The 19,271-nt window shown below is 48.8% G+C and overlaps 7 protein-coding genes and 2 non-coding genes across 9 annotated transcripts; 6 read left to right on the top strand and 3 right to left on the bottom strand.

Moving 5' to 3' along the window:
• The first annotated feature begins 256 nt into the window (after positions 1 to 256).
• I303_102222 lies at positions 257 to 371 on the top strand. The gene has a single exon (XR_001936485.2). It is a non-coding gene; the product is annotated as a 5S ribosomal RNA (ribosomal RNA).
• A 426-nt stretch (positions 372 to 797) lies between these two features.
• On the bottom strand, positions 798 to 2,348 carry I303_102221 (uncharacterized protein; the record flags this gene model as incomplete). The annotated part of the gene is made up of 5 exons (XM_018404997.1): positions 798 to 842; positions 933 to 1,002; positions 1,096 to 1,167; positions 1,292 to 1,590; positions 1,713 to 2,348. 5 exons carry the CDS (start codon positions 2,346 to 2,348, stop codon positions 798 to 800), a joined length of 1,122 nt encoding a protein of 373 aa, XP_018265278.1.
• Positions 2,349 to 2,668: 320 nt separating this feature from the next.
• On the top strand, positions 2,669 to 3,629 carry I303_102220 (uncharacterized protein; the record flags this gene model as incomplete). Its single annotated transcript, XM_065968495.1, has 3 exons — positions 2,669 to 3,158; positions 3,280 to 3,496; positions 3,599 to 3,629. The coding sequence occupies 3 exons, from the start codon at positions 2,669 to 2,671 to the stop codon at positions 3,627 to 3,629; spliced, it is 738 nt and encodes a 245-aa protein (XP_065824567.1).
• A 522-nt stretch (positions 3,630 to 4,151) lies between these two features.
• I303_102219 lies at positions 4,152 to 4,266 on the bottom strand. The gene has a single exon (XR_001936486.2). It is a non-coding gene; the product is annotated as a 5S ribosomal RNA (ribosomal RNA).
• A 256-nt stretch (positions 4,267 to 4,522) lies between these two features.
• I303_102218 (uncharacterized protein) lies at positions 4,523 to 7,046 on the bottom strand (the record flags this gene model as incomplete). Its single annotated transcript, XM_018404999.1, has 11 exons — positions 4,523 to 4,874; positions 4,933 to 5,171; positions 5,239 to 5,306; positions 5,388 to 5,520; positions 5,588 to 5,827; positions 5,891 to 5,916; positions 5,974 to 6,049; positions 6,119 to 6,203; positions 6,295 to 6,611; positions 6,686 to 6,840; positions 6,911 to 7,046. The coding sequence occupies 11 exons, from the start codon at positions 7,044 to 7,046 to the stop codon at positions 4,523 to 4,525; spliced, it is 1,827 nt and encodes a 608-aa protein (XP_018265280.1).
• A 432-nt stretch (positions 7,047 to 7,478) lies between these two features.
• I303_102217 (uncharacterized protein) lies at positions 7,479 to 10,165 on the top strand (the record flags this gene model as incomplete). Its single annotated transcript, XM_018405000.1, has 4 exons — positions 7,479 to 8,010; positions 8,062 to 8,315; positions 8,373 to 8,472; positions 8,526 to 10,165. 4 exons carry the CDS (start codon positions 7,479 to 7,481, stop codon positions 10,163 to 10,165), a joined length of 2,526 nt encoding a protein of 841 aa, XP_018265281.1.
• A 3,405-nt stretch (positions 10,166 to 13,570) lies between these two features.
• On the top strand, positions 13,571 to 15,249 carry I303_102216 (uncharacterized protein; the record flags this gene model as incomplete). The annotated part of the gene is made up of 4 exons (XM_065968494.1): positions 13,571 to 13,955; positions 14,026 to 14,577; positions 14,641 to 15,089; positions 15,235 to 15,249. 4 exons carry the CDS (start codon positions 13,571 to 13,573, stop codon positions 15,247 to 15,249), a joined length of 1,401 nt encoding a protein of 466 aa, XP_065824566.1.
• Positions 15,250 to 15,473: 224 nt separating this feature from the next.
• Positions 15,474 to 17,225, top strand: I303_102215 (uncharacterized protein; the record flags this gene model as incomplete). The annotated part of the gene is made up of 1 exon (XM_065968493.1): positions 15,474 to 17,225. The coding sequence occupies one exon, from the start codon at positions 15,474 to 15,476 to the stop codon at positions 17,223 to 17,225; it is 1,752 nt and encodes a 583-aa protein (XP_065824565.1).
• Positions 17,226 to 17,754: 529 nt separating this feature from the next.
• On the top strand, positions 17,755 to 19,219 carry I303_102214 (uncharacterized protein; the record flags this gene model as incomplete). The annotated part of the gene is made up of 6 exons (XM_018405002.1): positions 17,755 to 18,065; positions 18,216 to 18,361; positions 18,498 to 18,551; positions 18,666 to 18,757; positions 18,873 to 18,948; positions 19,098 to 19,219. 6 exons carry the CDS (start codon positions 17,755 to 17,757, stop codon positions 19,217 to 19,219), a joined length of 801 nt encoding a protein of 266 aa, XP_018265283.1.
• Positions 19,220 to 19,271: the final 52 nt, after the last annotated feature.

Below are 19,271 nucleotides of genomic sequence, written 5' to 3'. Positions count from 1 at the left end.
ACCCATCAAATCAGTCCGACCAATCGGTCCAGACCAGCAATTCGTGTAGGGGAAAGGGAATACTCGAAGGCCCCTCGACGCCAACAGATCGGTCAAATTTCACATGGCCACTGCGACACGAGTGCACTCACGTCCTCTGGGTGGGTGTGGGAAGCGAACTAGAAGGCGTTCCCTACAATTCAAGACCTTAGGAACCAGGGACAATGCCAACGACACCGGCGAGGGGTTATCAGGACCACCGCTCAATGTTTTCATCTACGGTCATAGAACTTGAAAAACGCCAGATCCCGTCCGCTCTCTGAAGCTAAGTCAAGTATCGCTCGGTCAGTACCAAGGTGGGGGACCACTTGGGAATCCCGAGTATCGTAGTTCGTCTGCTATCATTTTTGCTGGGCGCCGATCCACTTCACATCCCTGTTGGATGCAGAACTAGAACGAGCAAAGCTAGGATGAGGACGGGAATAACAGGCGTAATGACGGTAGACGTTGCGATCGTCGTAGCTCGCGGCGATGACCAGAGCGATTTAGGCTTAGACGAGTGACTTAAGTGGATCTTGCTTATTTGTCTGCATTTGTTACACATCTAAGAAAATATGAGATGGAGATGTATGTTCATCTCTTTTCCCCCAACCTTGTCTTCCACTTCTTTACTGATCCGAGTCGGGAAATATTGGTTATCTTGTCCTCCATACTCTCCTCGTCCGGCCTCAACTTTTTTCGTACCCTTATTGACTGATTGATGCGTTGAGCTTCACCCGAGATGAGCGGAATCTCGATCGCAATTCGGTATCGGTGCTTTAAGGTCTAGTAGTGAGTCTCTCGTGAATCTTGATCAAGTCGGACTATCAATGATAGCGAGATTCGCTGGTCAGCGTCTTCCCTCCCTCCAATTGCGCGACAAATTTCGCTACGAGGATCAACGCTATACTCACAGTGACTCCCATGGCAGTCACGTCGGCTCCAGCACCTGCACCTTGGATGATGAGTGGTCTAGGAGAGTATCTACAAACGCAACATTGTCAAGATCAGTGCGCCGGGTCTCTTTGCGATGCTGCATACATGAAGTATTGTGATTGGGAGCACTGAATGACTCACCTCTTAGTGGTGAATGAGATGATGTTGTCGGATCCCTTGAGAGCAGTAGCGAACGCGTGGTCGGTTGGGTACCTAAGAACACGCCACGCAAGAGTCAGTCCACTATCAACTTGGTTCAAAGCGGTATCCATCCCAGCAAGGTAATGACAAAGAAGTTTGGTAAGAATTGAATCGGTTGATTTGAAGCAAAACTCACTTTCCAAGCTTGCATTCGACTTTACCAGCTTTCAAATCGATGACACCGACGTATCGTACGACTTTTCCTTCCTGCTTCGCCTCGTCCCTGATCTTGCTGAAGTACTCATCGCCCTCGGCGAGTCGCTCGAGGTATTCTTCCTTTGTAGATGCGTTGGAAAGTACGTCAGGCACTAGAGACTGGGTTGGCACTGAAGCGTAACCCTCCGGAAGAGCTGGTGCAGTCGGAACGAGTCTTGAGAGGATAGTGAGTTTTCGAGCGACGTCGGTTCCTGATAAGTCGTCTCGGGGATCGGGTTCCTGCGTTCGTAGATCCCAGCATCAGCTCGGTTTAGCTCGTCGTTGGTATACTTATTGGAAAGACTCGGAAGGGAAAGGCAAGTGAAGGAAGGTGATGTTCAAGATGAGCGCCCGACACTCACGGTATATCCTTTATCTTTAGCAATCTTTACCACTTCCGAAAACTTTACATCGCCTCCCTCGACTCTGGAGTACTCATTGAAGATATAGCTCAGGGTTCCCGAGAAGACACCTTCGATCTTCTCGATCTCGTCGCCCGTCTCGACCAGGTCTTTGAGGGTACTCAGAATGGGCAGACCCGCTCCGACAGTCGATTCTCCGTAGAATAAAGTCGGTGCGTTCGGGTACGTCTTACTCTGGATATCCTGGTACAGGCTTAAAGCAGAGGATGTCGCTTTCTTGTTGGGAGTCACAATGTTGATTCCCATACCGAGGATCTGGGGGTATATAGAAGGGATGATATCTGATCCGGTCGAGTCGATGAAGATTCCTGGAGCATCGGCATGACTAGCCAATAAGGATAAGATGGAACTGATATCTAAGGGGGTACCGTGCTGTTCGAGGATGGGGAGGTAGTTGCTAGGTGTAAGTGTCCCGTTTGGAAGGGGCAGAGAGATGGATTGACGCGAGTTGGCGATTAGGATCAGGTTGAATCGAGCGTTCAAGGGTGGAGAAAGAAGTTGGGATAAGACGGCTTTTCCGACTCCGCCTAAACCGATCAAAGCGACGGGAACGGGTCGAGGGACGAACGCGGCCATGTTGTGGTGGTGGAAATGGTGCGTTGTGTGTGGTATATCAGCTAGTGCTATGCGGGTGATAGTCTGTGATGCTGGTGGGCAATGAAGTGAAAGAAGAGGAAAAGGAAGAAGAGTACTCTAAGTGATTTTTTGGAAATGAGGAAGAAGAGTACCTTTTTTCGCTGTTGCACAATTCGTCTTCGCCCGGAGCCCCGTCAATTCTCCGTGCTCGATACTGTAAATCATTAACGCAGATTCAACCTCAAAGATGATTATCACTCCTTTCATAGATCTCAAAGCAGGACTCAGCGCAAGCCCAGGAAGACATCCATGATGAGGCCATGCGTCCTTTCATCCTCTCTCGTCATATAGCATCACTCTCAACACATGGTCATGGTCGAGTGCAGTATCTGAGGCAGAATGGTATTAGGGAAATATCGAATCTTCCGCCTCCGAGGAGGAAGAGGGAATTGAATGTCTTAGCTGGATTCCAACCGCCTTTTCGCCCTAAAGCCCGGGTGCCTCTGCAAGATGTAGTCGGAAGTCCCTCTCCCGCACAAAGGCAGGATAACGGAGACAAGAGCCAGCAGGGACAAGACGGCAAGGAGAAGGATGCTTTCGCAACTACATCCACGCAGCCAGTAGTCGCCTCCATACAAGAGATTCCGCCAAGTAACCAAGGGACGAAGATCGTAGATACCCTTCCGGCGATGAAGGATTTCCCAATGTCTAAGCTGGATGATATCCAGAAGCAAAAGGGGAAGGCGAAGCAGGAGATAGAGGTACAAGGGGTGCTTATACCCCCTAAACCTATTCCACCAGGGGAAGAAGGTGAGTCATTCGGCCTTGACTGACTGCAGTCCCCCAGTACAAGTACGAAAATCCAAGACGAATGCATAAATAAGGCTGATATAGGATTGTTTAATATGAACTCCTCATTGTGTCGTCGTAGAATGCTGTATGTCAGGATGCGTAAATTGCGTCTACACAATCTACGCAGACGATCTCGAGATATACAACAACGCTGTTGAAGCCGCCAAAGAAGCATTAAATAAGGTCGGTGTACCTCCCGCAGAGTGGCCAGAGGATGTAAGGGATAAACAGAGTGGAGAGGTGGTGAAAGAGCAGGTTGCGCAGGATGTGGATCCGGTGATGAGTGCTTTCTTGGCGTGAGTCTGCATTCTCTTGTGTTGCTGTTTCAATCGACTCCTACGTACCTACGTGTTATCCAATCCCATAGTGCTCGCTGACAATTTGATATTCGATGATAGACTCGAGAACAAGCTGAAGAAGAAAACATGAGACCATATTACCCATCCCGTCCTTCCATGTATACCCTCCTACATCGTGCGCCGCAGTTCAGCGCATAGACGTATGATGGATTTCACCTTGTTGTAAAGTACAATCATCAAAGGAACATGCATAACCTGTCTGTCGTACCCAAGGTGCTAGACTCTGAAAGAGAAGAACAGATCAGGATATGATGTTGGGCGGAGGGAATCTGGACGATCGGGGCAACCGAAAGACTGAAAGACCGGACCGCTGGACAACCGGGAAACTGAAAGAATGCAACGCTGCAAGGCTGGAACGCTGGAACACTTTGAACACGGGGACACGTGCACAGTCGAACAGTCGAACACATCGATTCTAGCGTCTCATCCATCTGTAAGTGCAAGGAGCGACGTCTGCGAGATCTGTCCTTCCAGCACCGAGACAGCTAGGTAATAACAACCCTATCACAAGTCATGCCAAGACAAATATGTCATGTCATGTTATGCTCATTGTGAAGAATGAAACAAGGACAAAAAGGACAAAAAGGATAAAAACTACAGCACTTGGGATTCCCAAATGGTCCCCCACTTTGGTACTGACCAAGCGATATCCAACTTAACTACGGGGAGCTGACGAGACCCGGTGCTTCCTGGATTCTATGGCCGTAGATGAGGGTCTTTCTTACGCGTAGTATGTCATGTGAGACAAATCATTGCATGGTATGGCAGATACACTTCATTATGAGAATCGCGACTGGGAAGGTTTTGACCGTGTCCTCATATTTTGGGAACGTGCCATTTATACATTCACTTAAGTCCACTTCGCACATACAGTCTACGAGGCTGCACGACAAACACCAGTACAGCATATACAATACAACCTGATACAACACAAAGCAACCCTCCACCCAATTGGCATCTGAATTAGACCTTCGACCCCTTGGCACGTTTAGAAGGTCTCTCATCCGCATTATCGCTCTCATCGCTCAGATACCCATCATCGATTTGTTCCACTTCGACAACTTCGACCACTCTGAGAGATTCTATATCCGGCGTCGTGTCGTCGTATTCCTCATGTTCGTCAACATCACCATCGTCTCCGTCATTAGTTCTATCACCATCATGTCGTTCATTCTCTTTTATGCCCGTTATACTCATTGTGCCTGAGGTGGATCTTTGGTTCGCGAGAAACGGCGCAGCGGCTTGTGTCGAGTTCGACAACGGATTTGTCAATCCGACGTGTGTACCTCTCTTCACGTAACGGTGAATGTGAGCCCTGTCCTGACAGATCAGCTTGTTTCTTGACTACAAGCATGTTCTTCATGGCCACTCACGTGTCTCCTTCGCCGCTTAGCCACTCGCCTTCCTCAGGCAAGATAGGTATCCTGCTAGACAGAGACCGACTTGGAATGACAGCATCAGGCTTCTCGTTGGTCTTCGTCGCATCTCCCTCCTCTTCCTTCCCCAGATCCGCCGAGTTTTGCTTCGGGATGACAGCTGGCGGAGGAATCTCCCAGCCTAGTCTTTCTGACAGGTAGGTGACTATACTATCCGCATCACCCAACAGGCATATCTACGAGGATTTCACAATTGTCATTAGCTCTCATACGCATATCCCTAATAAACAGCGGATCACTTACATCCGGGTGAACATGGTGTACTGGCGTCAAGTTGATGTTTATCTGGGGAACAGAATGTGGTATATGCGCTAGAAAGTCAAAGCATCAGCTGGATCTCAGACTTGCTGTCTTTTCTGAATAAGATAGTGAGAAGAGACAAAATAGCTTACTCAAGACTTCGCTCACCGGAGCGACCTTCAAGCTCGTACCTATGATTACGAGTAGATCCACCTCTTCCCGATCCTTGAATAGGCATTCGTCGAATTCCGAATCAAGCGCTTGACCGAAGAAAGTTATATCCGGCTATTTGACCAATGCATATCAGCTAGATCTCAATCGTGATCGAGTTGACTGTATACTGCGAGCTGACCTTCATTATACCTGGTTCGCCACCTCCCCACTCACTTTCTTCCTCTTCGCTGCTATCGTCGTCCCCTTCCCACGCAATCTTTGCTCTTCCATTACCGCTCTTCTTCTGCGTTTGAGCCTTTATCTTCCTCCTCAACTCCACTTCTTCAGCCCGCTTTGACTTACAGACAGTGCAGTAAGGTACTTTCTGGGACATTATGTACGGCTCGATGTTCTGTCCTGGCACACGAGTCTTACATCTCTATGAGAGGCATCAGCATAGGCGCCGGGCGCAGGAAGTCAAGCCGAGGATGTTCTGACATACTAGGCATGAGGCGGTCTTGAACGATCCTGAGGCCGAAGATAGTCAGCTCTTGCCCCAAATCAAGGGTATGATACCAGCCTCACCATGACATTGCAGCACTCGTTCAACGCCGGCTAAGCTTTCCAAGGTATCGATATTCTGGGTGTAATTACGTAGGAGCTACGCGATGTCCGGAATTTCATTCAGCTCAAGCCAGAGCATCTGAGACTCTGTCGGCCTCTCACTCACGTAGCCTTTATCATCTAACATCTTGATCCATCTGTGACACTGACTAGGTATGAAGTTGCTCGGGTAAATCTGCTTGGCGAAGGAACTGTTTCTCCCCAATCAGCTTTTCACGTTCACGCTCATCTGAACACCTGAACAGAAAGCTGCAGTGGCCAGAAAGGGCTACTGGGACTCACTAGAATACTTCAGGCTTTTCTCTGAAGTAGACAATATCGAACATCTGCTGAGGGTCATCTAAATCAAATTTCCCTTCGTTCTGCAAATTCGCATATAGCCCCGTACTCGATCTGAAATCAGGTATACCGCAAGAAGTCGATATTCCAGCACCGCTCAGAACGATTATCCTCCTTGAGTGTCTGATCAGCTCGACCGCGTCTTCCAAGGTGGACCACCTCTCCAAACGCGTCCGCCGGCGTAATATACGGGATAACGCGATTTTGGCAAAGGAAAGTAAGTGGATATCGGGTGTTGAGGGATTCCGCAGTTGTATTGGCTAAACCGCTGTCAGCACTTAGACTTACCATTTGGTAAAGGTTCTTTGGTATATGAGCATGGGCATGATCTTACAGGTATAATACCGAACCCGAGTAGGAGCTTCCTCAGTGACCTCATTTCTCCGGTCTCTTGGTCGAACAAGTAATCCCTCAGAAAGTTGACTAGTCCTTGTTCTTTCAATTCCGAAGTAAAATATTTCATATCATCGTCGCTATATCCGTTTTCGGCTAATGTGAAGCTTTATTCAGCCTCGAAGCGGAGACAATGAAAGGTAGGGAGATGGAGAGTGCAGCTGACCTTCTTCTACGAGCTTATCATACTCGTCGTCCTCGAGATCATCTCGTTCTTGATCAGAATCGTAATCGTCACTATCTATCTGGTATGTTTCGGCCAGGGTGATCTCAGGTGCCAGTGACGGCGGTGGACCGCTCATGCTGAACGACTTTGAGCCTGTACTGACTCTACTTCGGAGATGCCAGCTTGTGTACCGATGCGAAGCCCTCTTAGGTCGTAGATATATCTATAGTATCATTGATTTAGAAAGGGATGTTGGACAGAAACGCGGCTAAGAACAGGCTTGAAAAAGTCGACGTGCTTTGTGCTTGTAGGGTGAATTCGGTAATCGCCCATTCAGGCACAACCGGATTACAGTTATCTACTTCACTTTACTCGATATTTATCTCTTGCAACCATGTTATATCGTCAGCTCCTCCTTGGTAATCACTGTGTTGTAATCCATATCCCACATACATCCAAACTAATTTGAGCTCTTTCCAATATCGTTTGTATCTAAGTTGAGGGATGTGTCGACTCTTACTCTTGACATGACTTTGAAGCTTGATCATCCTTCAGATCCACCGCCAAGATGACGTCCAATCCCCCTATCCGATCAATCACCATACAACAAAACGAATCCCCACATTCACTCGTCAAGAGATTCATCCGATCCATACAGCCTTATCATGACGTCCACAAACAGCAAGACCTCCGCTTCTTTGGGAGAGTAATGGGTATAGGCACCGAAAGAAGGAGTAGTATATACGAGAGAGACTTGCCCGACACCCAGCTTTTCCCCGGTACTACGGGCTACAGAGGTGTCGAATCAAAGCAATACGTACAGTCCACGCAAGATAGCCCTTCTCACGCGGTGGGAAAAGATAAGGAGACTCTACTCACGGGCAGCGAACTGCGAAGGGCGAGCCAATCTCGAAGAAGGTCTACCGCTGAAAATCGTCATCGCGCTGGACAACAACAGTCCAAAGCTCCCGAATTACCATCGCCTCTACCCCAACGGAATGTGAGGCGTCCTTTGATGGTGGTCCCATCGCCTGTAGTAAATGGTCCACCATCGATGTTGTCTTCTAAGCTGTCCGAGGAAGAGACTGAGAGTGCTCAGCGTGAGTGATCGTTTCAAGCAGGGTGAGTTATATGTTGACCTCGGTATATAGGAAGATTAGCTCGTAAGCTTGAAAGAAGAGCTAGGGCGGCGATCAGAAACCCCAAACCACCGACGCCTCCTGCAGTAATCAAGTCTAAATCAAGTCGGAAGCGCCAAGAACCTATTTCTCCAGCTCCATCAGAATCACCCCCAAGCCAGACATTGCGGGGGAAAATCAGTAAAAGACAAAAGCTCGCGCCGCACCAGATCATAGCTGAAGCCTATCAGACCAAGTACATCCATCAGCCGAACGAGAGGCTCACCGTGAGTGCATTGCATATGCCAAAGCCCAATGTGACCCGAAGCTGATATGATAATTAGTTACGCCCCGCGCTTACCAATAAGGGATTTTTATCAGCTGGTAAAGCTTCCAAGCCGATACATATGTCGACGAGAAATGTGGGGCGAAGGCTGCATTATGGTAAGCTCTGTTGCTTTTGGTCAACTCACGTTCCGCTAAGTTTGATTCTGCAGAGCAACCATTCAATGAGAACCGTTTTCTTCACCTGGACGACGAGCCTTCGACGTCCGTGTATGTCGATAAAAGGCGAACAACCAATCGAGAAGGACCCAAGCACGTCACCCACGCCTTTAGAAGAAGCGAAAGACTCGCAAGAAACAGAAGATCCAACACTCAACTACTAAGTAATCGACCACACTCGCACGTCCACGACCATGACCGACGAAGCCAAAGCTCCTATCGCCTCAACAGTAATCTACCACCTCCAGGCAAGACAAACTCCCCAAGCTGGCCGACGGCTTCCAGCGATATTTCCAGGCCGAGAAGACGATTCGACCCACCGGCTTCGATAAGGACACTTAGTCAGGTCAATATGGAGGATCGTCAAGGCAAACTTCTGCGTGAGGCAAGGCAAAGAGAGCATCAGATGCAGGAGAGACGGGAGACGGAGCGACTACAGATGGAAAGGAGGATCAGAGAGGATATACAGAGAGCTGAGAGGGCTAAGCTTGATGGGGAAAGGAGACGGATGGTAGAGGACATCGCCAAGAGGGAGTACGAAGCGAGACACAGATTAGAGATAGAAAGAGAAAGAATGGCGAGACAAGCTGAGTACGAAGCGCATGAGCGTGACAGACAGCTTCATCAGAAGAAACGAGAATCCGGCAACAGAGGGGAGAGAAAAGACAGAACAGAGGGCGAGAAGGAGCTGAGGGGGATCACCGAGGGAACTCGATGGAAGATACCTGATCAACATCCTCTTCACTCGCTGACTGTTCATCGAGAAAGTCCGCGAAACCCACCAGGGAATGACCATCTAGATGAGGATGATCATCAACAACCAAAACATGTGCCTGCGCGCATCGATTTCGACGCTACTGGACCACATACTGCGCATATCCACCCTTATCATCAGTACGACATTAGAGACCGATCAGAACTTCGATATCCACCCTATCCTGCCGACGAACAACATCGCCAAACATATCCTCCTGACTTCGGTCAGTCGATTCTTGCCCCTTCAATTGACCCCCAGCCGCAAGGATTGGCTTACCAGACACCCAACCCTCAGCTATTCCCAAGTAAGTCTGCCCAACCCATGCATCGACCACGATCTACTTCCAGGGAGGTTTTCAGAGACTACCATGCTCGTCCAGCTGTAAGGGAACAGATGCCACCTCCGCCAATTCCTCCTCGTACATACCTCCACCAGCGCCCCGTCATCCCTAGTAATCTACCCCACACCGAAGAATCGATGCCTCCTCCTCCGGTGCCAGCTCGACCACCAAGAACACAACCCTTAAAGCATTTACCGCTCCTCTCGGACATGGCACATCAGTGTCGGAACCATAAACAACTTCCACCTTCTTCTTCGACTCAAAGAGGTAAAATCCTAACTCCGGCTTTGCCTATCAATGCACTTTTGCAGGAGACGCCGAGCAGTGCCAAGCCGGTCGAAGCTGTAAAGGGTAGTATTCGATCAGAAGTCCCTCGGGCAGGACGGTCAATCACAACATCAAAAGATCCTAGTACTGCAGATATAGCGAAATTTTGTCGAGAGCATCATCGACTTCCACCCCCTACCCCGCAAGGAGGAAATTTCAGTCGAGGGATCGTCATACCGCCTTCGGCACCTAGACAACCTATCTTTTGATGAAATGCAGATTGTGGCGCAGTCTCACGCATCTGTTAGATGCTGGTCTCGTTCGAAGTTGGCTTGAGAAGGTGTGGTCAGTTCGTTATATTTGGAAGGACACCCTGTACAATGATATGATAATCATTTTGGTTTCCGTTTCTTGGTCATCTTATCTTTTCATTTTCACACAGCTGAAAGATTATGAGTCTTGTGAATCGATTTTCTTGTGAATGAGCGTGATATCATAAATCTGTGGATGTAGCGATACTTACTCTCCGTATCCTAGTAGCTTATCATGAAAATGAATATGGACCTACCTGATTCATGTATCATGTATCGAAATATGTATGTCGATACCTTGACCATAGCGACTTGATGCTCTTCGCTGTCTGCCGCACTTTACCGGTAAGACGGAATCCGAAATGAATTAGCTGCAGGGTAAATTAACGTGATTATGATAGGGTGATTTCGGCCGAGACTACGCAGTCTAACCTTAGGCTTAGGCAGAATTTGCATCGCAATCTCGACCACTTGGCTCCCGTGCTTGTGAGCATGACGAGCATTTGATCGTACCGTCTTGCTTACCCAAGGCATGGGTATAGGGCAAACTTATCGCTCTGCATCTTCGGCGAATCAAATGATGGACTGAGCCACCGCCAATTTATGATCTTTGATTGTTCACTGTTCACTGAATTAGATGATGCGAACCGAAAGCCAGATCCGGGAAAACCGCGATCGAATTTCCTAAATCAGTAAGAAATCTAACCCACCAAAGACCGTAGATAACCCTTAAAAGCAGTTTTCGGAACACGAATGAGGTCGTACCTGATTGTCCGATTACTGGAATAATCTAGAGCCACTGGAACTCGCGGCATTCGCACTCGCTTAATTCGCGAAAATGTTATTTCGCCCATGCGTACGGTAACGTGCATGACATCTATCTGGCATATAGATCCTTCTGTGGCGATTCATCGTTATGTCTGGTGGTCCGTATAACAATGCTTGTATATCTGTGCGATACATACCGTACACAAGGAGGTCTTTGCGCTTTATCACCCTATCCCGGCCTGATTTGATTTGATTTGATAGATGATCGGATGAGACCGCACCGCACAATTAATCCCGCGATCAAGACAAGGCACGCGTGGGTTTGGCTGAAATTTTATCGGTCAAACACGGAGTCGCTGGGATTTTTCATTGCGCCTCTGCTATGTAGTACATATTCCTGGGTCGACGAAGGACAGCGGAAGTGATGGAAGAATGATGGTCTCATCATGCATAAGTATAGCTGCGAAAGTATAAAGTGCATTTGCCATGTACCGCAGATACTGAATGTCTTAACAAGGCCCAATCAGATACCGCGCATATCAACTCAGATCAGATGATCGGTGATCGTTCGCGTTCGGCAATAAACGACCGATAAGGCCAATCAGAAAAAGAAAGTGCCACAAAGGTAGATAGCGATTATGATATCGATTGATCGCGTATCTCCGTATCTCCGTCCCTTAGCTTGCCTTAGTCTGCGTTTTAGGGTTTCGTCTCGCGTTTTTACGGGATAGGAAATTGTATGTGTGTATGTGTATTTACTCTTGCGAGTGCTTTATCAATAGCTGATTCCTATGGTGGCAAAACCTCGGCGTTCGTTTATCTGGTGCTGTGTGGTGCATGACCTTGTAGTAGTACACTTTCACGATTTGCGCAGTCGCAGTTCACTCCAAGGCTCAAAAAGACAAGTACAAATGCATCCACATCATGCACGCGCACAGGCGTAGTCATCATTCGGTCATAAGACTGGAGAAATGATTGAAGTGTCTTGATTTGGTCATATGATACGATATTCCGAGATGCTCAGATGATCATGGCTTAATCAGATATATTCCTTCAACTCCTGAGGTCGCACACTGCACTTATCTCCTTTGTCATTCTTATCTTGCCTCCAAGAAACCCAATCTATATGTCCCTTTGTCGCATGACATCCAAGTTGCCACCACAAATCGTAACATCGCACCGCCTCATTTCCGCGTTCTGCGTTCACAAGCAACAAATCACCTGCTTGACTGGTTCGGAGATATAGTTGCCGAGGGCATTTTGGGTCGCCTTCACGCCCACGCGTCGACGTTGTCTTGGAAGACTCAGCTGAACAGCTATCACAGCGCAGTCTCAGTACTCAGTACGGCGGAATCCGGATTACATCAGTCTTCATGGACAGCGTCTGCTTTTTAGGTTGAACGGCTGAACACCGTGCCGCCGACCGATAAAATTTCCCTTACGGAATTTGGTTTTACTCGTACTTGGGATTTGATTTGATTTGATTCAGGGTCAATTTCGAAAACAAGCGAAGATAAAATAAGCCCTAGCAGACACCACCATACACCACCATACGAACATATCATCACAAATCGCTGATCTAATCAAATCAATCTCACAATCGCCATCCCCCCTCACAATAATACTCCCTCCTATCAAACTTTTACTCTTTTTCCTTATCTCTCTTTACTTTTCATATCTATACCTTATATTCAAACCATCAATATCATTGTTTATATACGTATATACAGATATACATACACTCATCTGCTTACATATCGACATCAACGTATAATATCAGTCAACAACAACAAGAAGCATCTGCGCCCAGTTCAACTTTCAAAGGATAGAACCGAGCACAAAAGATTAGATCTCTCTCTATCTGGAAGTAGCACGTCGCTCCACGCAGATAACTTAAAAAAAACAACATCAACATCGTCAATCCTTTCAACTTCCACTTCTTTTTCAGCATCCTGCAAGAAAGGATTGATAAGAATTAGAAGCGAGAGCGAAAGCATATCCATATAATTTCGAGCCCTTTTCGACATCATCATCATCATCATCATCGACAACAACAAATCGGTAAGTCGTATTTCCTACCTCCTCTCTCCATTGTTCATCAAGCCTATCCTCTTTTCATCAAACTACGTAATCGACTTGATGGGGAAAGGCGAAAGAGCCGAAAACATCGATATCAACATCCATCAAGGATAATGTCCATCTTTGTGTACATTTCAAGGGCGGCAAAAAATGTCAAAATATAAATGCGCTGTGCTCTTCATGTTTATCTCTCATCACCTTCGCGCTCTTGTTCATCCTCATGATCATGCTTTACTCATATCCGCTTCTCTGCCCGAACATTTGCCGCCTTGATTATCACATTATGACTCGTCCGCTCATTCACTAACGACACATCTGATTTACTCGTCCAGATCCGGTCAGACGATGCCCGACCCGACACCTGTTTCGCCCGCGCGGCCAAAATCGAATATGCATTCTCCCATCTCATCGAACAATGCAAGACTGTCACCGTCCAGACCTTTCGGCTACAATCGAGCCAGATTGTCAGACACAAGAGGCTCTGATCGCTCGGAGGAAGAAAAGAGATCTGATCGAATGACCGGTCCTGGTCCTGCATCCGAACAAAAAGAAGGAGGTGACGGGGAAAGAAGATGGGAATCGAGTTCGAGGTACGGCCCCGCATGGCGAGTAGGATTTGAAGGCTCAAATGAGAGGGGAGGTGGAGGAGATGAAGAGGGTGCTGTGGATTCTCCGATATCGAGGGGATCGATTTCCGAGAGGAATTCAGCCCCAGCGTCTAGACAGGTCTCAGAAGAACGGGATGAACTTGAATCGGAAAATGGGGATAGGATGAATGAAGGGATTGATTCGCCGAATTTGAATGGGGCAGACAAGAATAAGAGGAAGATGACCAGAAGTACGGCTAGAAAGATCAAGGAGGAATACGATGATGGGCCACCTTCAGCTAAAAAGCGCAAACGTAAGCGCAAATACCAAATGCCTTTATGATGTTACTGTGTTGCATTCACTGACTCGGTGAATTGTTCTAGCGATTGCCCCGGCACATGCATCACCTCTTCCTTCACCACCCCTGACCACCGCGAGGGGATCTCACCCACCTGCGGGTACTTGCCCTGGTGATGGCCGATGCAATGGAGCCGGAGGAAAAGCCGGCTGTGAGGGTTGTCCAACATATAACAATTCTATCGCATCTGGCTTAGTCAGCGGTTCAGGTCCAGGAGCCAGTGAAGGCATAGAGAAACCAGCTCCACGAGTATCAGATAGGCCCGCTCTGGATCGCTTGAATCCTTGGGGTCTGGGTTTCATGGGTGGTATAGGTATGGGAGCTAGAACTCTGTCTACCAACAGCGAACATCGGGGATCTCCTGCTGGTCCGTCCAGTACGATGACCCGCACTGGGTCCGAAGGTGGATCAAGAGCCGAACAATCGCCCATGTCTGATGATGATGGCAAAGACGGCGAATACCCCATCAATGGTTTGGCTGCAACACCGATTGGCATGACTTGCAGGAATTGCGGCACGAGCACAACACCGCTTTGGCGAAGGGACGAGGAAGGTCGACCTCAATGTAATGCTTGTGGTAAGTGGCGCTGGGAAGTGACATCTCATGCGCATGACTAATCTCGATCTGTGGCATTTCTAGGTCTGTATCACAAGCTTCATGGTGTTCCTCGTCCAGTCGCAATGAAGAAAAGCATAATCAAGCGACGCAAGCGAGTTCCCGCCGTAGGGGCTCAACCTGGAAGTCGAGATGGCTCGGCCGGTACGGAGCTACCCCCTTCAAATCCAACGACTGCTATGCCCAACGTAGTCGCTCCGCCTCCTCATGTGGCCCCACTGCCAGATAACGAGAAGGCACATCCATCGCCTCCTTTCACGCACCGGGCACCGCCTCACGCAGATCATCGATACAATGCTAATCCACTTGATCCTTACGGCCTCGCCCGAAGAGGTCTAGTCAAACCGCAGACGGCAACGATGAACTCCGGTACTCCCGGGGAGAGAAAGAAGCCCTGGTGGATCGAGGGCTCAAGAGAGAAAGAGAAGGAAGAGAAGGAGCGCGAAGCTAGAGAAGCCAAAGAGCGCGAAGGTGTAAGTGTCATTTCTCCTCCCATCACTGCGCCGCGTCATCCGAACAAGCTTTCTTTGTTTCCCTCAACCTTTCATTCGAGTGTTTGTTCGTCTTGTTGCTTGTATCACACCGCCTTCTTTACGTTACGATCGTTGCTTCTCGAAGGATGTCGCAATCTAAACGATTGGCGGTGTGATCCTTTCTCATACACTCCTTCATCGGGGAAGTCATCGAACCTTCCTCCTTTGACGCTGTTCTCTTCGACTCCTTTTTCCACTATTTACACCTTTGTCCTTGGGACGTCACCTTGTCACTTGGTGGCAAAGTCATGTTGACCTTGAGATCTTCCCATTTAACCCCTTGACCTGAAAATCGCTTCGTGACCTCTCTTTTCAATCCACAATATGTCAGACACCATTCCTCTGCCTGCGAGATACGACTCAGACTCCCGCCCGTCATCTGTACCACCAAAGATACCAGAGCTGACTGAAGCACCCCCTTTGCGTCCACTATCTTACTTGCCTCCGATCGACATTCGACCGCCTGCCAAACATCCTCGCATCGATATTACCTCATCTCGACGATCTTCTGCGCCGCCTATGCCATCCCATGATTCCTCGAAACCGTCTGACCGCCAACCCTCACATTTGAATTCATCCTCCCGGCATCGTTCCGCGCAACAGCTCGCAGCGGAAGCTCTTCTTGGAATGGCTCCCAATCGGTCACCCGAGAAACGGCCAGCTGAGAAGACCCCTCTGGTCCCTGCCCCGAATGCTCAATCATCTGGATCCACACCTGCTGGTGCTTCGCGCACCAACGCCATGGACGTGGACACCCCCGACAGTGATTCGCGAGGTATCAAGCGAAAGGTCGTCGAGGATGATCCTCGCTTGCCCAGCGCTGTCACTTTGGGCTTACACGGTATCGACCGAGAAAGGGAACGGGCCAAGGAAAGCAGATATTCGCATTCGCCTCTTGCTGCTGCCGAAGCCAGACAACCCAATCCGCCGGCTAGCAATGCCAGTCGACTAGGTCAATCACCGTCTTCCTCTATACTCGGCGCATCCGCTGCCAATCGATACTCCGTTTACGGACCAACCACTCGTGATCCGCTGGGTGGCTCTCCTTGGGGCCTCAACGCTTCTCGATACTCTGCATTGGGTCTCCGACGAGATCTCTCGCCATCCGTCCCTACTTCCACGGCACCTAAACCTTCTACGCTTGATGCGCCCGCACGAGCCACCCCTGAAGCGGCGAGAGACTCGCGTTTCTACCCTGGATCAGTCACTGGATATGGCCATTACTCGATGGGTCGAAGGGAATTGACCGAGCATCGAGAACAGCTCAGGGAGGGCAAACGGTGGCTCGAAGCTATGCTTTCCAAAACTGAGAAGATGTTACATATGGTCGAGAACAAGATGGCTCTCACCGGCGAAATGGGCGCTTCAGCTGGCGGTCCAGGCGCATCTGCTATTGGCGCCAACGCCAATGCCAACGCCAACGCTTCTTCTTCCAATCCTGCTGCTGGTTTGAACAAGTTCTCGAACGCTCCGGCTGGTGCGACTGGCAGAATCACAGACGATTGGGAGTTCGAAGAGCGAGAAAGGTTGAGGCAGAAAGAGATCCAACGATTGGAGAGAGAAAGGGAGATGGACCGAGTGGAGCGTGAGAAGAGGGGCTTAGAACGCGAGAGAGAAATTCAGAGAGAACGAGAACGGGATAGATTGACTTCGACAGCTGCGGAAGAAAGGGGACGACGAGAAAGGTCTGAAGCCGAACGTAATAGGGATTTACTTTTGGCTTCGAGAAGAGTCACGGCGGTCTCACCTAACCCTGCTTCCTCACCTGCTTCGAGACCTGGTCAAACGAACGGTACCGGCGCAGGCACAGGCGCAGGTACAGGTACCCCATCGTCATCCAGCAATACTCCAGCTGGGGCCGGGGCTGGATCTGGAAACAATGCTTCGAGTGGCAATCACAACACGTCGGCTAATTCTACGCCCAAAGACCGGGAAGGTAATCTACGAGAAGGCGAGAAACGGAGTCCGTGGGAAGATGAACCTGTCTTAGGTGGTGTGGCTTTACCTAGAAGAGAGCAAAGTTCACTTAGTCGAGCGTTGGGTAGAGGTTTATGGAGTTTTGATGTGCGGGGCTAGTTGAAAGGTTCCATCTGCAGTATCAGTGTGAAGCCGCACGGACGATGCTGTGTTGTACATGTGCTGTTTAGCTGTCAGCTTTGGAGCTCTAGTGCTCAGTATCTAGTCTAGTCGAAGTATAATTCACGTGTTCGATATTGTATGGTTGAGGAGAGAATCTGTATCAGTTGAGGAAGGGATATCTAGTGATTTTACATCTATATCTATATACGCATTCCTCATTCTCATGTCATCTTATCATGTACGATCTTTCCCATGTGTGTCATGCATGCGACATCAGTGTATGTAATCAAGGCAGTACGAGACCCTCGAAGGCTTCAAATCGTGTGATAGACTGATGGGTCCTGTCGCGGACGCGGAAAATCGCTCTTACAGTTCCGGGATGACCTCCACCGAGATCACTTAAGTGAACTGAACTCGACGGAATGACAACATCGTTCGAGGTCGAATTATAACTATCATCTAATCAATCTGACTTATCCATTCCGACTATCATCTACCAAATCAAAGCTTGCATCCTGATTCGATCATGTCTATAAATCAAGCCTCCTCATTTACCGCGGGTGCATCAGCAATGCCTCTTGGCCACAATATCAATGCGTCTTCGTCTTCGTCTTCAGCTTCAGCTTCAGCTTCAGTCTCAGCCTCAGCTTCCTCTTCAAACGATATACGGTCTAGGTCTAAAGGGAACGCCGATATACCTTCTGCTTCTGCTTCCGCTTCCGCGTCTGTCAACGCATCTGGGCTCATCAGTACAAATACAGATACACCGTTGAGGTCGATAAGGGGGAAGAACGGGTTCGAGTATCCTGCAATATGGAGTTTCCCGCCTTTCTTCACGTAGGTCAATGGCTTCCACTCTCCACCCTCCACCCTCCACTCTCTACTCTCTTCCTCCAAAGCGATTCCGCTATTTCGCAGCAGACGGCCAAGAAACGAGATGAGCTGAATTGATTGAGCTGATTGAGCTGTTACGTTGATCGTTGTCAGCCTACAGCCGAATCCGTCGACACTTGCACATCAACTGGAATTATGGAGAGCATTGGTACTGCGCTGGGCGAAGTATGAGAGGGTGTTCGAGGTTTCGGTGGATGGTAATGAGCTGGGGGAGGTGTTTGAGAATAAGAGGATAAAACGTGAGCCTGAGTCTGAGTCTGATTCCGAGTCTGAGTCTGAGTGGGAGCCGGAGGTGTAAAGGTACTCTAGAGCCTAGTGTAGGGATAAGAGCAGTCGACATTGCGGCTGGCTGATACTAAATGATATCGCTCTTAGGTAAATTATTAACTCCTTCGTTAAGGAGATTGTTAACGGAGATGAGCAAGAATGGTACGTCGCTCCTTATCCCTCTTTGCGTCCTTGAAACTCATCAGCTCAGCTGGACTCCGAAGGGGCTTTGGGCAAAGAGGTGAGAGCTGATCTGAATCGTATTTTGGAAAACAGGCGAGGCGGCTCCGGATCCGCCTAAACAGGATAATAGGTATTCGATATATTGGAAGAAACCTGATGAATGGGCTGATCTGATATATACTTGGGTGAGTTGTTGTCATCGTCTCTTGCTCCGGATCGCGATCTCGGTCTGCAGGAGATATACATGCACCTATCTTTGCGCGTGAAATCGACTGCCAGCTGATGAGGCGTACTGTGTAGATAATGGACAATGGATTGAATTCCAGTATAATGACTTTTTATGAAATTACGGATGGCGATTTATCACATACGACAGGTGAGTCTATCAAACAGCACTTCCGAGTTTCTCCTCTCTTATGATGATCAACAACACACCTGCATTTCCTCTCTGTTCTCGGGTTGTCATGACAGATGAGCTGGGATAAACGCGGATGTGACGTGCTAACGTGTTTTCGGTCTTTGAAGAATTCTACGAACTGCCGACGCCAATACTGCGTAAAGCGCTGGAAAGCCTGGTGAAGCGAGGTAAAGCTCAGTTGTTAGAAGGGAAAGGTGAAATAGGTGAAGGTGTTAGATTCCTCGGATGAGGGGGGCAAGCTTTCGATAGCTCTTTGAGAGGCGGTGTAGTCGATTAATGGG

This window comes from Kwoniella dejecticola, chromosome 2, assembly GCF_000512565.2.
Source record: "Kwoniella dejecticola CBS 10117 chromosome 2, complete sequence".
Lineage (NCBI taxonomy): Eukaryota > Fungi > Basidiomycota > Tremellomycetes > Tremellales > Cryptococcaceae > Kwoniella > Kwoniella dejecticola.
This window is presented reverse-complemented; position numbering and strand designations above follow the sequence as displayed.